The sequence below is a fragment of the Sciurus vulgaris genome (assembly GCF_902686455.1).
Source record: "Sciurus vulgaris genome assembly, chromosome: 2".
Taxonomy (NCBI): Eukaryota; Metazoa; Chordata; class Mammalia; order Rodentia; family Sciuridae; genus Sciurus; species Sciurus vulgaris.
The window spans coordinates 93,942,707-93,960,549 of record NC_136462.1 but is presented as its reverse complement, the minus strand read 5'-3'; the positions used below and the strand labels follow the sequence as shown (position 1 = coordinate 93,960,549).

The 17,843-nt window shown below is 50.1% G+C and overlaps 1 protein-coding gene across 3 annotated transcripts in view; it reads right to left on the bottom strand.

Annotated features, from left to right (window-relative positions):
* Positions 1–17,843, bottom strand: part of DUOX1 (dual oxidase 1) — a 34,047-nt gene that overhangs the window by 6,287 nt on the left and 9,917 nt on the right. For all 3 annotated transcript variants that reach the window (XM_079126771.1, XM_079126770.1, XM_079126772.1), the window contains 17 exons: positions 17,484–17,656; positions 16,186–16,361; positions 15,871–15,989; positions 15,117–15,254; positions 14,342–14,455; positions 13,433–13,632; positions 12,630–12,815; positions 10,163–10,388; positions 9,814–9,907; positions 9,385–9,560; positions 7,437–7,506; positions 6,887–7,012; positions 6,117–6,295; positions 5,645–5,875; positions 5,017–5,116; positions 4,721–4,770; positions 3,121–3,248 (listed from right to left, as the gene is read on the bottom strand). In XM_079126771.1, the coding sequence (XP_078982897.1) occupies positions 3,121–3,248; positions 4,721–4,770; positions 5,017–5,116; positions 5,645–5,875; positions 6,117–6,295; positions 6,887–7,012; positions 7,437–7,506; positions 9,385–9,560; positions 9,814–9,907; positions 10,163–10,388; positions 12,630–12,815; positions 13,433–13,632; positions 14,342–14,455; positions 15,117–15,254; positions 15,871–15,989; positions 16,186–16,361; positions 17,484–17,656 (2,486 nt within the window). The remainder of the gene's footprint in view (positions 1–3,120; positions 3,249–4,720; positions 4,771–5,016; positions 5,117–5,644; positions 5,876–6,116; positions 6,296–6,886; positions 7,013–7,436; positions 7,507–9,384; positions 9,561–9,813; positions 9,908–10,162; positions 10,389–12,629; positions 12,816–13,432; positions 13,633–14,341; positions 14,456–15,116; positions 15,255–15,870; positions 15,990–16,185; positions 16,362–17,483; positions 17,657–17,843) is intronic.

Sequence of the window (17,843 nt, the reverse complement as noted above, 5' to 3'; positions counted from 1 at the left end):
CTTTTGGCACTGGGGATTGAACCCAGGGGAGCTTTACCATTGAGTTGCACCCCCAAGTCCTTTTTTTAAATTTTTTTTTTTTTTTTTTTGGTGGCACTGGGGATTGAATCCAAGGGAGTTTTATCACTGAGTTACATTCTGTCCTTTTTATTTTTTATTTTGACAGAGGGTCTCACTAAGTTGTTGAGGGTTTTACTATGTTGCCCCAACCGACCTCGAACTTGCCATCTTCCTGACTCAGCTTCTAGAGTAGCCAGGATGACAGGCATGCAACACCATGCCTGGCTACCAATCCCCTTTTGAACACTAACTAGTCCTCCACTTTCCATGAAATGACTGGCAGTTATCGTCCAGCTCTGGTCCTTTCCCTAGTAAATTTGTCTAATATAGTCAGACACTAAGTGCCCCCTTCTTCCCACTCACTTGCTCCTAAATCTGGCTGGGTCAGTGTGACTCCACCTCGCCTTGTCCTTAAGACCTGCTCAATGAGGGCTCACCAGCCCCACAAATGGCCAAACCCCAAGGCCTCCTTTCGGGTCATGTCTGCTCCCAATCTTGGCAGCCTGTGGCACTAATGTCCACCACACCCACTCATCCCCCCATCCCCCACCACTTCTGCGACAATGCTCTACTGGTTCTCCCTCTTTGCCTCTCAGGTCACTCACTTTTCAGCTCCTCCACTGGCTCCATTCCTTCTGCCACCCCAGTCATGGATGTTGCCCAAGCCTGGTTTCTTCATCCTCTGCTGTTTTCTTTCTGTGCTCTACCATGCGTCATGACCTCTCAGCTGCAGCCCCCACACATCACCAGCATATCCTGCTACCACCTAATGCTCTATAGTTATCCGCGGCCAGACCTGTCTCCTCTGCCTTTTGAATACCCAGTCACCAGTCCCACCCCCACACCTGTGCTGGTGCCCTTCCTTCTGCCTGGGCTCCTCTTGAGTTTCCACTCAGCCCTATCACCATTTAAAAGCCTTGGCCCAAGTCCCATCTTCTCCCCCAAGTCTTCCCTAACCTGTTTAGCCCAAGTGAAACTCTCCTCCCTGAGTTCCCATACCTAACTGTTGGGAACACTTGGCTCAGCAATTAATCCTCTGCTGTGTGTTCTCTCTGATCCTTTCAAGCGTGTGGCACTTACCTCTGCAGGAAATCCTAAGTTCCAAAGAATAGGGGCTAGAGTTTCCTCCTCTGCTGGGCCTCCCACAAGTATCTGTTCAACTGAACTCTGGTCTCTCACTCAGGAATCCCTTCTCCCAGCTGAGTGCTCCCAAATTCTTGAACCTTCCCCAATAAGACTAACTTAACCCTCTCTGAGCTCTATGAATCAGCTCAGCTTTCTCCAAGTTCCTTTTTCACTGTGGAGCACACACCCAGCCCCAAGGCTCCAAAGCAACCAACCAGGCTCAGTACAATGGTAGGGTGACTTCATCCTCCTGTTTATACACCCTATTTTGTGTTTAAGCCACAAAGTGCTGCAGACTCCTGGCCAGCCAATGGGCCTTGGTGGTAGATGGAGTACCTCTACTCTACATGCTAGCCGCACCCTCTTCACCCCAGATTAGGAGCCCAGACACCCTTCCTCAGGGTCTAATCTACATTGGAGTCCTTTACTTCCTTAACTTCCTTATCTGCCCAAAGTCAAGTGGCCAACCCTGGAGTAAGTGGAAAGCAAGATGGTGTTTTGCCCATGACTCCCCCTAGGTACAACACTCTGCCTAGCTGGGACTGTTCAGCAGAGGGGTCTGTGCCTTTCTGAGCCCCTGATTTTCCTGCTGGTAGGAAGGGTGGTTCTGAACCCCAGTGATGCTCACAACCCAGGAATAAATCAGAAGGGGGTCTTGGTCTTAGGGAGCCAGTCTGGTCACTCTTCTGTGTCTCCCCACTAGTTCAAAGAAATTGCTTTATCACCAGGAACAAAAACGTTATCTCCACCCCTAAGAAGCAGTAGTCTGGGATGCTAGGATTCCACTCATTATTGGAAGGTGGGATAGAGGAATAAATGAGCTACAGCTTCCAAAGAAGGGAGAGATTTCTTTGGAAACAAGCATCATCAATTCTAAGACATACCCTAAGCCAAGGTTGGGTAGTTACCTCAGAACCATGAAGTGCTGAGCCACAAGCAAGATGGAAACAGACCCTCCTCCCAGCTATCAGTGAGAACAGAACTGCGCCTGGGAGGAGGCAGGTCAGACAACAGGAGCCAGCCTGACCCAGGCAATGGTGCACTCTCTTTGTCTCAGAACAAAGGAGACCCCTGTGTGCAGTTCTGCCTAGAGATAAAGAGGGTAGTCATAGGGGATCTGGGCCCCTTGAATGCTGCTAGCCAAATCATCAACTGATGGCAACAACTGGGACTTGGACTTGGTTTAACTTCTCAGTGAGGCCCTAAGGGTGCCTCTTGGGGAACTACCTGTATCCCTGAGGAAGGGAGGGAGGCAGAGCCACAATAAGGGACCCAGGTCAGAGTCAGCTCAGGAACTAACCAGGTGAAGCAGTCAGTGACAAGCCCAGGGGAGGGTGAAGGGAACAAGAGTAGGGAGGGAATGGGAATGAAGTGAGGTATGAGGCCCAGGTTAAGGAGAGGGGATAGGTGGTGTTTTAAGAACCTGTCTTATCAGCAGTTCAACTAAAGGTGTTTGGGGGAAGCTTTATGGGTGGCAATTATCTGGGTGGTATGGCTATGCCCCCAAACAGAGTCAAAACAAAAGTAGCAGAACTAATTTAAGTTTCACTGAAATGGTGAAGCTCTCTAAAGTACAGGCAGTCCACCCAGGAGCCCAAACCAGTAACCCAAAGGCAGGAAATACCATCTGGGCAGAAGTGATGTGAGGGTATTTACAAGGAGTGTAAACCAGCCGGGCGGGGCCACTACTGCAAAATCCATGCCGGGAAGAGCTTCCAAGCCTAACAAACGGGGTCAGCCTACTGGGGATCCCCATGCTGTAATCTCCATCTTCAAAGACGTGTGTGGAGAAGTGAGGAGGATACTGGAAATAACAGCTAATAGCTCTAAAATGGGTGATTCCCATACTGGAGAACTATGTCCCAGCCCTCATTGCCTCCGTGGGAACATCCTGCCCATACCCTGATGACCTGGCTCACAGCCAAAAGCTCTCACCAGGATGTAGAATAGGACGTAGAGGTGGTGGGTCAGCCAGAAGCCCCGGAAGCTGCGGCGGCGGAAGTGGTGGGAGGCGAAGACATACATAATGGCCAGGACCAGGAGCAGCATGACCCCCGTGAGGCCTGCAAAATGAATAGGAGTGTGAATGGCAGAGGAGCGGCACCTTGCAGAGAAGTGGTTCTGAGGCATCCAGGATCAGGGTCTCCTCTCTATTTCATTACCAAAAATGAGGATGGGAAAGCCACAGCAGCTTACTCTGTTCTCCCTCCACATTAATGATCACAAAAATCTTTCATTTCAACCCTCTTTATCCTCCAAAACCCTTGTCACCATGGCCATTTTCCACCTGTGTCATAACTTTTTTTTTTTTTTAATCTCTATCACTTAGCTAATTCTCAGGTCCACAAGAAGAGGGTATGGCTAGGCTAGTTCACCACTGAAACTAGCGCCTACTGCAGGGCCAGCCACACCATAGGCATTGAATAATTGTGTGCTGAATGAATGGATGCCCGGGCTACTCTGGGCTCTCTGGGCCAGACTCTGGAAATTTCAGGCCCTGCCCTCTTGAAGTCAAGTCTTGTTCTTCAGCCCTGCATCACTCCATGTGGCTGCGACAGCACACAGCATAAGCACTGGCACCATCAGCGTTCTGATGGGACCAAACTGTCTCTGCTCATCACCAGAGCCCTTGGGTTTAGCTCCAAGTTGGTAAGAAGCCTCTTCTTTCATGAAGAATGAAAGGCTAGGCCACAGTACATGGGAGGATAGTGCTGGAGCCAGGGTAGGTGTGGGAGAACAGAGAATGGTCCCTCAGGTGATCAAGGGAGAGATAGGCAGAAATTAGGAAGATTAGAGTCCTGCAGTATGAAAAGGCAAAGGTTAAGAAGGGATCTAACCAAAGCCTGTAAAGTCCTGATTGGCGAAGAGAGCATAAACACAGCCTTATCCACCAAATCCCAGTTTGCAGGAATTAGCCAGCACCCCTCTGAAGTTCAAAGCAGAGCATTTTAGGATTAAAAAAAAAAAAAAAAAATCCATGCTGTGTTTCACAGAGTAGAGCCAGTATAGAAAATGTGTTACCCCAAGGAAGGAATCGGTTGGAAATACAAATAGATTCGAGAAGAGTTTGAATAGATTCACAGCTAATAGCTCTAAAATGGGTGATTAAGGGAGTTAGGAATATGCCCCCAAACAGCTCTTGTGAAGACATTTTACAAGGAGAGGTAGGCTTCTGTCTGGCTTTACAAAGAGCCTGATTCCTCCCCTATGCACCTGGGGTGCAGCAGTCCTCAAAGCTGCTGTCACAGTAGGGGTATGTGTTGGAGGGAGGTGTCCATTCCCATTCCACTGAGAACTAGTCCACAGTGGGGGCTAGTTAGCCTTTACTAAGGGAGGAACTAGTCTCATGTCAAGGAGGAATGCAATGCAGAGTCAACTAAGTCTCCTACTGCCCAGGAGGGTCCACAAGGCCAGAGGGCAGAGCCTGGCTCACCTTTAGAGCTGAGTGAGTCTGGGCTGCCCTGTGGCAGATGGAACCCAGAACCTGGAGCTCAGAGCCAAGGTCAGAAATTCACAGAGCAGGGAGGGCTCTCACCTGGTACAGTCTGGAAGAACCACCAGTAATACTTCTGGGGGAACTCAGACCTGTGTGGAAGGGACAGCAAAAAAGAACCCTGAGAAGAGTGCTCTGGGACTTCCAAAAGGAACCTTCCAGAGGAAGCACCCAACTCAGCCACCAGTCTACCCTTCTGCTGGGATTGAGGGCTCAGGCTGGGCATTGTCTGCTCTGGAATCTGGAAGGCAACACTCTCCTCCAGGCCAAGAGGATTTGATTCTTTTCACCAGCAAGGACTACCCCCCCAACACACACACACACACATACTCACTCACCCATCATCATGGAAGAGGCCAGGAAAGAGGCATGAGAGGACACTAAGTGGGCTGATGGAGAACAGGTACACATTCACCACGTGGCCTGCACTGTGTAAGACTAAAATAGACCAGACAAAGGGTGGTGAGCCCAGGGTGAATCGAGTGGGGATACCCACACTTTCAGCCCAAGATGGTAAAACCCACTAGAGCTGGGGGCCTAAAAGCCTCTAGAGGTCTGGTTATCTAACCGGCAATCAACCTTGTGGTCCTTCCCAAGACCCCGATGAACACAGCCACATGAGGCCAAAAGTACACCATTAGAAGTTCATTCTTTTGGTTTCTCTAACAGAGTGAAGTTTTGAAACACAAAAACTGAGAGAGATATGTTATGTACACTCATTCTGGAGTGTAACTTGTCAGCTGGAGGCTGGTGAGGTGCCCTCAACTGCACGGGAAAAGGCATTCAGGGCAGTGTGGAGCTCCTGGGATTACTTCACGCCACAGCCAGGATCAACTCCACCCTTACGGAGGCTATCCAAAATTTACATTAGTTAAGTGCTGGTAGAAAGGAGGGTCTTAGAGAGGAGGGGAAGCCAGCAGGGGGCGGAAGGGCACGTAGAGAATCCCTAGAACACCGCGGTCCTGCCTGTGAGGACAATGGCCGTGGAGGCAATGAGGCGATGAAAGTCCACAGCGGCGTCGAAGGGCACGTAGCGGTTGAGGAAGGTCTCCCGCAGGAAGGTGATGAGGTTGCGGCACATGGTGAGCAGGATGTAGGAGTACATGAAGGAGATGCTGGCTGCCGTGCCCCGCGACAGGATGATGCCCACACGGGTGGTGTCCGCGATACCCATGTGGTGTGCTGCAAAGCCGTAGTCTGCGGAGGGGGAAGAGTGCAGAGGACAGCTGGTTGGGGAGGCAGTCAACCACAGGCAGCCCAGCAGTCTCTTTCCTGCAACCCGCACCCAACTGGTTGCGTTTGCCCACGGCAGGCCCCACCCCAAGGCTGTCACTTATCATAGGCCCCGCCCCAGGGGCTGTCCGTCACTCACAATAGGCTCCACCTTCAGGGCGATCATTTATCACCAGCCCTGTTTCCTAGGCTTGCCATCACTCACAGTAGGCCCTCTCCAGGAAAAGCGCCCAGGCGACGGCGTAGAACACCGCCACGCAGCCGATGTGGCGTCGGTAGTTCTCGATGAAGCGCTTGAACTGTTGCACAGTCTGGTGGCGACGGCTGCGTTGAAATTTCTCTCGGTGAGCCTCGGTGAAGAGCAAGGGCTGGAATGACGTTACCCTGGAAGACACGGAGTTTTAGTCCTCGGTCCCCATCTACTGAATGCTAGTGGAGGCCTACTTCCCCGAGGGGAGCCGCCAAGCCGCGAGGGGCAGCTCTGCTCCCACTTCCGAGGAAGAGGTGTCCAGTGACACACAGAAGCAGACATAAGACCCCAAAGGTTCTAGCGTACTGTGTGTGTCAGTGGAGGGCCAGGGAATTTCATCTTCCCCAGTGTCCCCTCACATTCAGACAGCTCCTTCCCCAGTCTATGGCTCCAACTCCTACAGGGGCCCCACAGTCAACCTTTACTGGAGCTTCCAGGCACTTCCTCCATGAAGGCTTCTCTGATCTCCCAAGTAGAGGTGAGATCTTCCTTGACCTCTGAAGTCCCTTGTTCTTACCACCATTATACTATTCAGCAGGACACTGTAATTACCAGTGGATCCAATTATCTTGTCAGGCTGTGACATTCTTGGACAGGAACTATTCACTGCTTGCACCCCCAGCACTGAGCACAGTGCCTGGTACCAAGTAATAGGTGTTGTACGTATGTAACATATGTTGAAGGATAGAAGAATTTCCTGGGCTTAAGAGGAAGAGCAGTCATACTTCTTGCCAAACCTCCGACGAATCTCCTGGGGAGGGTCTGTGTCCATGGGGCACTGCAGTCTCTGTGGTGTCAACTCAGTTTCCATGTTGTTGCGGGAACAGCGAGCACTCACTCTGGGAGAGGGACTAGGAAGGAAAGGCAAGTACTAGGGCTTTGGCCACCACAACCACTTGATTCTCTGAAGCCCCTGACCTGCCTCCAAATCCAATTTGTCCAGGAAGGATCAGAGTACTCAGTGAAAAGGCAACGGGATTCCCATGGAGACCCAGAGATAGAATGAGTCAGATCCTGGGGGTCCCAGCTGAGAACTCTGCATATGCCTATGCCCTGCACAAGGGTGTCTGACCCAGGCAGTGAGGGAGTGCTGAAATCAGTAGGCTCTCTGCTTGCCCTGGTGCAAGACTGTGTCCACCTAGAGTAAGAGGTGCCTTTTTCTAGTTTGTATGAAGATGATACATGAGATAGTGGTGGCTCCAATTCCAGCCATTCTGGGGAGTTAAATGACAACTCCCCAACACTTCCCTTCAACATTCCCAGATGGAAGCTTACCAAATCTTCTCTTGGCTGATGTAGGAGGCTCGCCGGCAGAGGTCCTTGATAACTTCAGGCACCTCCACACCTACAATGTACAGGCAGGCCAGTGAGCAGCTCAGAGCCCAGAGCCCAAGAGGGCCTGGCTCAATGCACAGCAACCCCACCTTCCCATGTTCTGACACTGTAGAGCATCCCTTTCCAGTGGAGGTCCTGCCTCCAGTGCCCCAGATTTAGCTTTTGTCTCCAGTGGGAGCTGGATCCAACCACAGGTGGAAAGAAAGAAGGAAAGCCTGAAACTAAATTGGCTGAGCAGGCTTCCCTGAGAAGGGGTCACCCCATATCAGACATGGAAGTAGAGTTCAGGAACTGTATGTAACCTGCCTGCTAAGACCATTCTGTCATAAAAACTGCTTAAAATCTTCCAAGAGTTTAATATGGAATCTAAGTGATAGGTACATGGAAATTTACTTTAAAATTCTTTCTACTTTTCTCTTTGAAAATGTTCAAAATAAAATATTGTGGGGGGGTCCTCCCAGGGGCCACCCATTGTTTCTGTCTGGGTTGAGCACTGACAGTAAAGCAAGAATGAGCTGCAAATCCAGGTTCTTAGGGGAGTCCTGGAGCCTCCAGTTTACTTTCAAGTGCTGAACCAACCTTGAAGATGACTCATATTTGTAGCTGAGGCCAAAAGTGAGAAAGCTGATCTAAATGAAATCTGAGTGTTTACAACAAAGTTTAGCTATCTATACTCTCAAACAGTTCAGCAAACAGTTGATGTGGCAAACAGAAAGCAATGACAAATGTAGGTGAAACGTGAAGAGCTGGCTGTACTACTCTTGTTCCTTTCTATAATTTAAACTTTCTGTAGTTTAAAATCTTTCAAAATAAAATGTGGAGGAAACAACAAAGCATAACAATGATTAAAAACAAAACAAGACAATACAATACACAATGTTAGCATTCTGCTTAAGCCTCATCAGCCCCCAAGCCTAGTTCTACCAGGGCTGGATGTCCCTGGTAATCTGTGGCTTGGTTCAGTTTCAGGCACCTCCCTTGTCTCTGCCCTCATGCCCAGGTACCCGCTGCCCTAGCTGCCTGGGAAAGGCAGAAAGTTGAAGGTCAGGAGTGTTGGATCTCCTCTTTATCAACTCTCCTTACCCTAGGACCAGGGAAGCCCTACCCAGAGGTTCATCTGTACCTTGTCTAACTTGCTCTAAGTCCCCCATGGAGGCTGCCCTGCCCTCTTTTCATAGTTCCAGGATGAGCTGGGTTTGGTATGAATGTGCCCCAGTGAAAATATCAAGCTAAGAAGACACCATAACCGCTAAGAGCAGGCCACAGAAGACCCTTTGCCTGCTACCTGCCCCTTCGTACTCAGACTCTAGCCTCAGCCTATTTGAGTCAGACAGTAGTGGGGAAGGAATTAGGGGGAAGGACAATAGAACTGGGTGTTGATGCACTCAGCAAACATTTACTGAGCACTTAACTAGAGGACATAGTGGGAAAAAAAAAAAAAAAACAAGAAACACCTCCCTACCCCAACAACCAGACACCTTAGTTGAGGGGAACATGTCCTGGCCCAGGTAGGGCCATAACAAGGAGATAGTGTCTCTTCCCTGGCCTGGAGACCAGGCTCAGGGGGCTTTGGCAGCGAGCCAGGAGAAGCAGAGTTCCAGCCATCTCCCACCCTGTCCTGACCCAACCCACCCCACCAGCAAGGCTGCATTGTGACTTCTATGGTTCCCAGGCACTTTCGCCTTCTTAGGCCACTTTCTACATAAAAACAAATAGTAAATTTTATAATTGTGTTGGTAAAAAAAATATAACCAGGTTGGACACATTGTAATATATCCATTATTTCTTCTGATTTTTAGAAGAAATTAAAGCAATTTCATGGACTTCTAAAAGTATGTGGACATTGTGCCTAAGAGATAAGTCAGCCCTGCCTGCCAGGCAGCCCCACCTTTGACGCAGAGCTGTGTGAAGCGGAGTTCGCTGTCATGGTCCCGCAGCATGAAGTGGAAGTCTTCCCACGTCAGCTCCTCTTTGTCCTGGAAGCCTGATTCTCGGAACATGGACTCTACCACCTCAGCCAGCTGGGCCTTAGACAAGCAGTTATTGGAGATCTCGATAAAGGACCTGGAGTTGGGGGAAGGGCATGATTAGGCCCCAACACAGGGGCCCACTGACTATCCCACCAGGCCTTCAATACCTATATGTCAGGGCCCCAACTGGCTGAACCCCAAGTGCCCTACTAATTGTAACACTCTGGTTTCAAAGATAAGCAGGAGGTCCTACTTACCCTTTACCTTTTTGCTCTCCCTTTCATGTCCCCTCCTTCCCCTGGCAGTCCTGCCCTGGTTTACTCTACCCACTGTCCCAGAGGACCAACCTCAGCATCCTGATGAACTCCTCCTTGGAAATGAGGCCATTCCCATCAAAGTCATACATGCGGAACATAAGGCGAGACTTCTCCTCAGGGGAGCCTGGGAGAAGGATTTTGTAAGGAAGGCTGTGGCCCATCAGCCTAAACCCCCAGGCCAGGTATTAGGCCACACACCAGTGTGATGATCCACTGATGGACACAGAAATGGTCATTCTGTTTCCTAAGTGGCATTTGGGCATTCCTAGGAGTCTGCCATGGCTGGAGACCTGGCTCCAGTGCTCTCCACCTTGAACAGGTCAGTCACACTCCTCCGTCCATTCTCTCCTATCTAGACAGTTATTTCTTCCTCCCTCACCTTTCATGAAGACCACCAGGATGTCCAGGAACTCCCGGAAGGACAGGTAGCCATTGCCATCCTTGTCAGCCAAAGAGAACATGGACTCTACAAACATGTCTTGGGGCTTGAGGCCCAGGGACTCGGCAAATTCAGCCCTGCTCAGCTCACAGGTCAGGGCCTCCCGCACCTTCTGGGATGAGTCCAGGGGCAGGGTCCCTGCATCTGCCTGGTCAATGTCCAGCACCTACACTTGAGCAGCAGCAAAGTGGGGGAGGGAGAGAAGGAGATAAGGCTTCCTTTACCTGAAGGTCAGTGGAACCTTGGAGGAGCTACCTTCTGAGGCATTTGTCCAACTTGCTTCCATAAGCAGCCCTGTGGGTGATCCCTGGGGCCATGTTTGTACTATGGAGTCCTGGACCTCTGCTTTTGATGATTACACACTTGACCCAAGCTGGCCACCTGGCATTGGAATTAAGAGGTCCCAGATATGTCTTGACCTGAGCACAAGAAAGTTCAGAAGATGTGGCTACCTTTCTTCTCCCAGTGCTCTGAAACAGGGTAAAGTAGAGGCACAGAGAAAACTGAGGCAGCCTGAGAGAGGAGTGACTTTGTTTTTGACAGCTTTCTCTTTCCCAGGCCTTACCAAGCCAGGTTGAATTCCCGAGACAACCTGGATCCTCAGGGACAATTGTTCCTTTACATGGATTTCTCTTACTTACATCTAAAAGAATTGTAACTAGGACAAGGGTTCACCTGGGTTTGGGAAAGGGGAATTCTTATTACATGCCATCTCCAGCCCACCCAGGGATTACCCCAGCAGTAGGAAAACAGACAGTAAGGGAAGCAGACATGTCACAGGCCACATTACCTGTCTTTCCTGCCTAACAACTGGGCTGCTTAGAGCAAGTCTGGTTGTGGTTCTGTGCGGCAAACATTGCAACTTCAAACAAGAAACTTCAGTGGAAGCAGCCCAGAGCTGGAGGCAAGAGACCTGGGTTCATGTCCTAACTGCCACCTGCTTGCAGCATGACCTCAGGCAAGTCTCTTCAGTTGTCAGATTCATTTCCTCACCTGCCCTACTTATCTCACAGGGTTATCATGAGAATCAACAGGAGAGGTTGTGTGGAAATTATTTTGAAAACCGAAAGCTCTGCGCAGCTATCAGCGATTATCAGCCACCTCCTGGGAGACAGCAGCCTTCCCACCTCCCACCACAAGGGGTTCCCATAGCCCTGATGGATCCTGGACTGAGTGAGGTGCCTAGGTCCCACCTGGACCCTAACAAGGACCCCCTAGCTGAGGGTCCCTCAGTTCTTGTGCATACTCAGTGTTTAACTTGTTTGAGGGTTAAATCTGTCATAGAGTAAATGCTCATTGAATGGTAGCTTCCCACATGAATCCTCTCCCCAGGCAAACTGTTAGATTTCTCTCAAATATTAATTTTTTTTCCTTCTGTGGAGTACCTTCGCACATACCTTCTGGTTCCTTTCTTCTGAGCCAGAACTTTTCCATCTTTGAGTTCTTGCTAAATCTCACTTCCATCATGACCTTATACCAGCCTGAAGATGCTATCTTTTCCGAATTCCTATACCATGTATTTATTGGATCACTTTTTTTTTGAACTGGGAATTGAACCCAGAAGAGCTCTACCACTGAGTTACACTCCAGAACTTTTTTTTTTTTTTTTTGAGACAGGGTCTTGCTAAGTTGCTCAGGCTGACGTCAAACTTACGATCCTACTGCCTCGGCCTCCTGAGTAGCTAGGATTACAGGTGTATATCACTACAAATGGTTCCTGGATCACTTTTGAAGCCTTCATCCACCTTTTTTTTTTTTTTTTTTTTTTTTGCGGTGCTGGGGATTGAACCCAGGGCCTTGTGCTTGCAAGGCAAGCACTCTACCAACTGAGCTATCTCCCCAGCCCGCTTGAAGCCTTCATCCTTTACCATTTACTTTCCTTTCTATGCATTTCTCATCTTTCCAGTGGAATGATAAACCTTAATGAGGGAACCATGCTGAATTTCTTATATCTCCCATGTTTCTCTACTCCATTCTCTGATCCAAAGCTGACTTTATTTTATTTTAGGTACCAGATGTAGACTCCAGTCTGTGAATTTTTCTTCCTATCTTCTTTCTCTGATTCTCCAACTATCTCTCAGAAGTCTGAAAGGTGGACATTAATACTCCTTAGAGGGCCTTGACAGCTGTGCTTCTCAAGGATGGGTGAATCATGACTCTCAAGGACCCACACAGCCTATCTTGCTCTGCCTCATTCCTGGGCATTGCCTCCCTGGAGTCTTACAGCTGGGGACAGGATTCCAATGGTGGCAGGGACACCTCCTTACAGTAAAGTCTGGTGACTTACCCCAAATTTTAACAGTTGATTGTCAATTGAGAACTCAGAGCTGCTGACTTCCCCTGGAGCTACCCCATGACCTCATGCAGGTAAAGATGCTACCACATGGACCTGATCCCCTGTACACACCTGGGAGAAAAGGTGCCTGAAAAAGGTCTCCAGGAGATGGCTCCGCTGCTCCCGTGTCACAGCTGCCCTCATCAGCTCCTGCTCCCGAAGCTCCCACTCCTGGAAGCTCAGCCCATTCTCCTTCAGAGCTGCACGGAGGTTTTCTACCAGTGCCTGCCGCTCTTCCTCTAGGTTAAACAGCAGCACCTATGGGGCCACAGATGAGAGAAACCATTTGTCAAGGCCTCTTGAAGCAGACATTTTACATGGATTATATCAGAGGGTCTACTGGTGTATCCTTGCAAAAGAGATGTCGTATCTGCTTTTACAGAGGAGAATATGGGCTTAAGGGGCTTGCTTACAGGTGCAGAGTTAGTGTTCAAAAGCAACTGCCCAAAGCCATTATTCCCTCAATTCCATACTGAAGAAGTGAGGAGAAGGCAGGGAGACCAGAGGATGGAGGGGACCATGAGCCAGGCAGTCACAGCCCATGTTCAGCCTCCAATTTAGCTTCCCTCCAAAATATCTACAAGTTCACTGGATCCTGGAAGAAGGCCCCGCTTCTTTCAAGGACTCCCAGCTAAGATCTGTAAGGGCTTCATTAGAAAAGGAGGAGGCTAACTGTGGTTGCAAGAAGAAGGGTAAATCCTACCATTCAGCAGGCCTAAAACAGGATAAATGTGTTCAAGTTTACCTGTCAGGTACTACAGACTGGGACCAGAGGTTAGCAGCCCTGCCTCCTGGCCCACTGCTTCTTCCCCTCCACCTGACTGCCTCCTTGGCTATGGCTCTGGACAAGCAGCCAGGGGCCAGCTGGGCCATACCAGGTCATACTCCTTGGGGATCTTAAGCAGCAGGGCACGGCGACCACGGTTGCTGGACAGGATGAGGTTGACCTGCTGTGGGGGCCGCAGCTGGACTGTGCGGAGCACAGTGAGCCTGCCATCTACTACACGAATCTGTCCCGGCTGTAGGTGCACAAGCACAGGCCGGCAGGGCTCCTTGTGGCCCTGCCATTCCAAAGCTGGGGAGAAAGAGAGAGATGGGGCTGGGTCGGCTGGGGCTAGGTCAGCTGTTGACCAGAAGCACGTTGGGAGGAAGAAAGTCAACTCAGGGATAGTTAGAACCAGACCCCCACAGCTTCCTGCCTCCTTTCTGGGCACTGAGGGTCATCTCCTCCCCAATAGCCTCTCGCCCATGAGAAAAATAATGACTACCATTTCCCGAGTGTTTACTATTTGTTCGGCACAGTACTTTACATGAACTATTTCATTTCATCACATGATTTACCTCATCTTTGAGGTAGGTGTTATTATTTTTATTTCTATTTTTAAGAAAAAATAGGCTTAGAGGCATTAAAACATCTGCCTAAGGTCCAATAACCAGTCTGTAGTGGCGGAACCAAGATTCCATTCCCAGTCTGACTCCGAACCTTTGTTAATCACTGTTCTGTTGCCTGTAATTCCAGTATGAGATGCCACAAAGCAGCAGTTCTCAGGATTTGTGAGTCATAATAACCCTGTGAAATCTAGGAGGGTCCTATGACTCTTCCTTGAGTCTATCACATTCTCTGAACTGGGATCACTGGGAGGAGCTATGGAGGTTGGAGGACTGCAGGTCATTTCACCTAATGCCACTGTGGTTTTCTCCACCTGACCTGGCCCTGCCTACAGCCTTTTCCTGGGATAGAGGTGGAGGCTGTAGTCCTGAGTCCTGGCCAGCCCCAGGCCTACCTTCCACACCTCCCACAAGCTTCTCTGACATGATGCTCTGGCGGTCCTGGCCCTGGAGCCTCTTGAAATTCCTCATCCGGAGTCGGGCAACAATCCAGGCACTGAGCAGACTCACTGGGAAGGTGGAAGTAATAAGATGCTCAGAAGATGGTGAGGGTCTGGGCAGATGGAAGTGGCTCCCTTTCCATCTTCTTCTTTGGCAAAAGCCCTTGCTTTCCCCACTCCTGAGTCTACTGATCATTTGTTCCAAATAGTGAAGTTCTGTGGGAGGAGCTGCTTTGCATCCCATGGTGAGCTTCCTCCACTCAGGTCCCTTCCCAGTCAGTGATAAAGTTGAATCCTCAAGCTACAGGTTAGATTAACCATGACAGGCTGCTGGTCCATCCAGACATAGCCTTGCCAAAGACCAAGTCCCAAGCCCTTGCCCAGCAACTCCATCTGCCTAGCTCTGGTTCTCAAGTGAAGTTTACCTCTGACAGTTCCCCAGGCCTAAACTTCTGCAAACAACTGAGGGCTGTGAACTTCCCCAGGTTCCTGACCAAGTTGGGCCCTGGTGAGATGATGGGGGTGGGGAATCCCACAAGAAAGGGAGGCAAGAGGCAAATCTCCCTGGAGTCAACTAATCTGCAGCTTAGACACTTCTTGTGTCCCTTCCCCTAATATTTCCTTCACCTGCCCAGGGGGACTCTGTATGGGTATGTTGTCACAGATGGAACCACCCCAAATCACTCCCAGCTTGCATCTCTGACCCAAACTGCCCACTCATCACTTTTACCTAAGGGGAAGCAGCAGAGGGTCCCAATGGTGAGCCCAAAGCCAAATCCACTGCCCTCGAAATAGTCCCGAATGATGAGGGGGATGCAAGCTGGCAGGCCCTCAGTGCTGAGCTGTCTTGGCTGTGGACAGGGGTCTCCTGGGGAGGCAGAGGGAGACAGAGTGCTGAATGCTGGGCCACAGGCTTCGGCACAGGATCACTGAGAAAGGAAGGGCAGCAGAAAGGAGGTGGGGATGTGCTGGGTAGCAGAGAGAAATGGGCTGCTTAACCTTACCATGACAGCAAGATCTTCAAATGTGCCTACCTGAGTAACAAATGGGGTAAAAAGTGAACCTCAGCCGCTGTCTCTTCTTCACATGCTTGCTCACTCTTTCTCCTCTCTCTCCTACACACACACACACACACACACACACACTTCCCTCATCACTGTCATGGGCAGGAAATCCTCACCACACTTGGCCCTCCTAATGCTACCTTCGGCCCCAGCCCCTTCCCAACTGAATGTGAGCCTCCTCACCAGGTCTCTGGGGTGCTCAGTTCCCCCTCATTCAGATACTCTCCTGAAGTTGTACATGGGGAATCCACACAGCCATACACGACAGCCCTGGCACCCAGAACCAAAGTTCCCAAGGGCAGAACTATATAGGTCACTATCTGCTTGGAGCTGCTGCACAGCCACACTGAGCCAAGCCTTCAACGGAGAGAGATAAGGCTCCAGACCCAGCAGCCCTCCAGTTATCCCATGGGCACTCACCTGCAAGCCAGTAAAAGACATTGGGCTGCAGGGCACTAGGGTCCACGTTGGTGATGGCCACTAGGACATCCCGTAGGGAAGTGTTTCTGATCTCTGCAATCTCTTCCTCAGAAAACAGCCTGAGGGTGGGAGATGTGGATAGCTGTAGAAGTGGGAGAGAGATGCAGGTCCCAAGCCCAGGGACCCTGATGAGAAAAGAGACACAGAGTGGCTAGGGATGGGGTAGTAAGAGGGTCTGCAATCAGTGCGGGTTGCCTAAGGCCAGGCAGAGGGTCTGGAGCTCAGTGTAAGATAAGTCTGAGGTGCGGGCCTTACCCATTCCTGGTATTCTCAAACCAGTAGCGGTCACCATCCCGTAGCCGCACAAACTGGTCAAGGATAATGGTGCTGAAGAGGGGTCCAGGGTCCCCATGACTCTCCAGGAGCCCCCCTGGGAGCAGCTCCAGCCGAGACAGGTCCTGGTTGTACAGGGCAGCTGTGGCCTCCAGCACCTGGAACCAAATAGGGGCAGGAGTCTGTGAGAGGACCCAGTACTCAGCCTTGGGCAAAGGGGTGGCTCCCAGGGATTAGCCTCAGGAATAGCAATAATAAATGACAGTAACAATAACTCACTCCTCCAGAGTGCTTATTATGCTCCAGGCACTGCTCTGAGTGCTTTGCATAAGTTAACTCATTTATGGGAAACACAACTGCCTGTTGTAGGAAATCAGAATAAAACAGATAGTCCACCCCCTACATAATTTGTTCTTGAAAAGGTATGAAACTTGAAAAGGCAAAACTAGAATGTACAAAGGTGAATGGCAGAATGATAACATAAAAGCTTTCTATTCTTTGGAGCTAAAAAATAAGTGTAAAAAAATTAAATCCCTAACTGTGCATTGCTTTTCAGAGACAGTTTTCAATAATATATCATCAACATTTTCTACCTGATTTTTCCTTTAGTTCTTCACAAGGTAAATAAGTACCTGGCCAGATTAGTTCTAAGGAGGCCAGTGGGATCCAAAGGTTTGCTGCTTTGGGCATTCCATAGATATTACAAAGTTTGTGGGCCCCATGTGCACATCGGTTCTTTATAGGCCTTTCGATTCTCTCCTTTCCAACAACTTTATAAATTAGTAAGGGTAAAATGCAGTAAACGAGGCACATTACTGTAGAAACACTGCTGTGCCCAGATAGTAAGGCAGCCAAAACTGGTAGGTTGGCCAGCAGGCAACACCATACCCAGGTGATAGCTCAGGGAGTGAGAGCTGACTTCTGAAAGGCAGCAGGGTATCAGTACAGAAAAGCACAGCTTGTTCCTAAGTAAAGGACTTACTATTCCCACTTGGGGGTTGCTAGGAAGAGAAAAGGAGGTAATGTCTACTAAGTGACTGGCATGCAATAGATGCTCAATAAACATTTGCTGGAGCTGAGCATACTGAGTAAAAGCCAAATCCTGCTGGTCTGATAATCTCCATCCTGGCTTGTGAGATTGGAAAAAGTGACCTGGGAAAGCCCTGTGCCCTCTCAACAGGTACTTGTCTCTGGTACCCTTCTCTCACTGCCCATCTCACATCTGGGAATAATGTGCCCTGGTCCTCCCATCCCACCCTCTGGGTCTTGACCTTCCTCACAGTGCCATTGCTCCGGGAGAGTGCGGGGTTGATGTCCTGCCAGTGGGAAATGGGAGGCAGGCCCAGTGTTGCCCTGGCCTTGGTGTAAGAGGGCAGGCCCAGATCCCGGCCCCGCTGCAGGCAGCTGGCCAGGTAGTCTGTGCGGGAAAACTTCAGTGGCCCAGGCCAGAAATCTGGGAATGAAAAACCAGAGGGTCAGAGGGAGCTCAGGGCCACCAATGTGGCCTCCAACCCAGGTGACTCCAACCAGCCCCAGGGGCACTTGAACCAAGTAGAGGGAGCCATAGTTGGTCAGTCAGAAGCTCTCTCAGTAGTGACTGCAGTGCAGGTTCCCAGCCCGGGATCCCTCCCTTCTAGGCT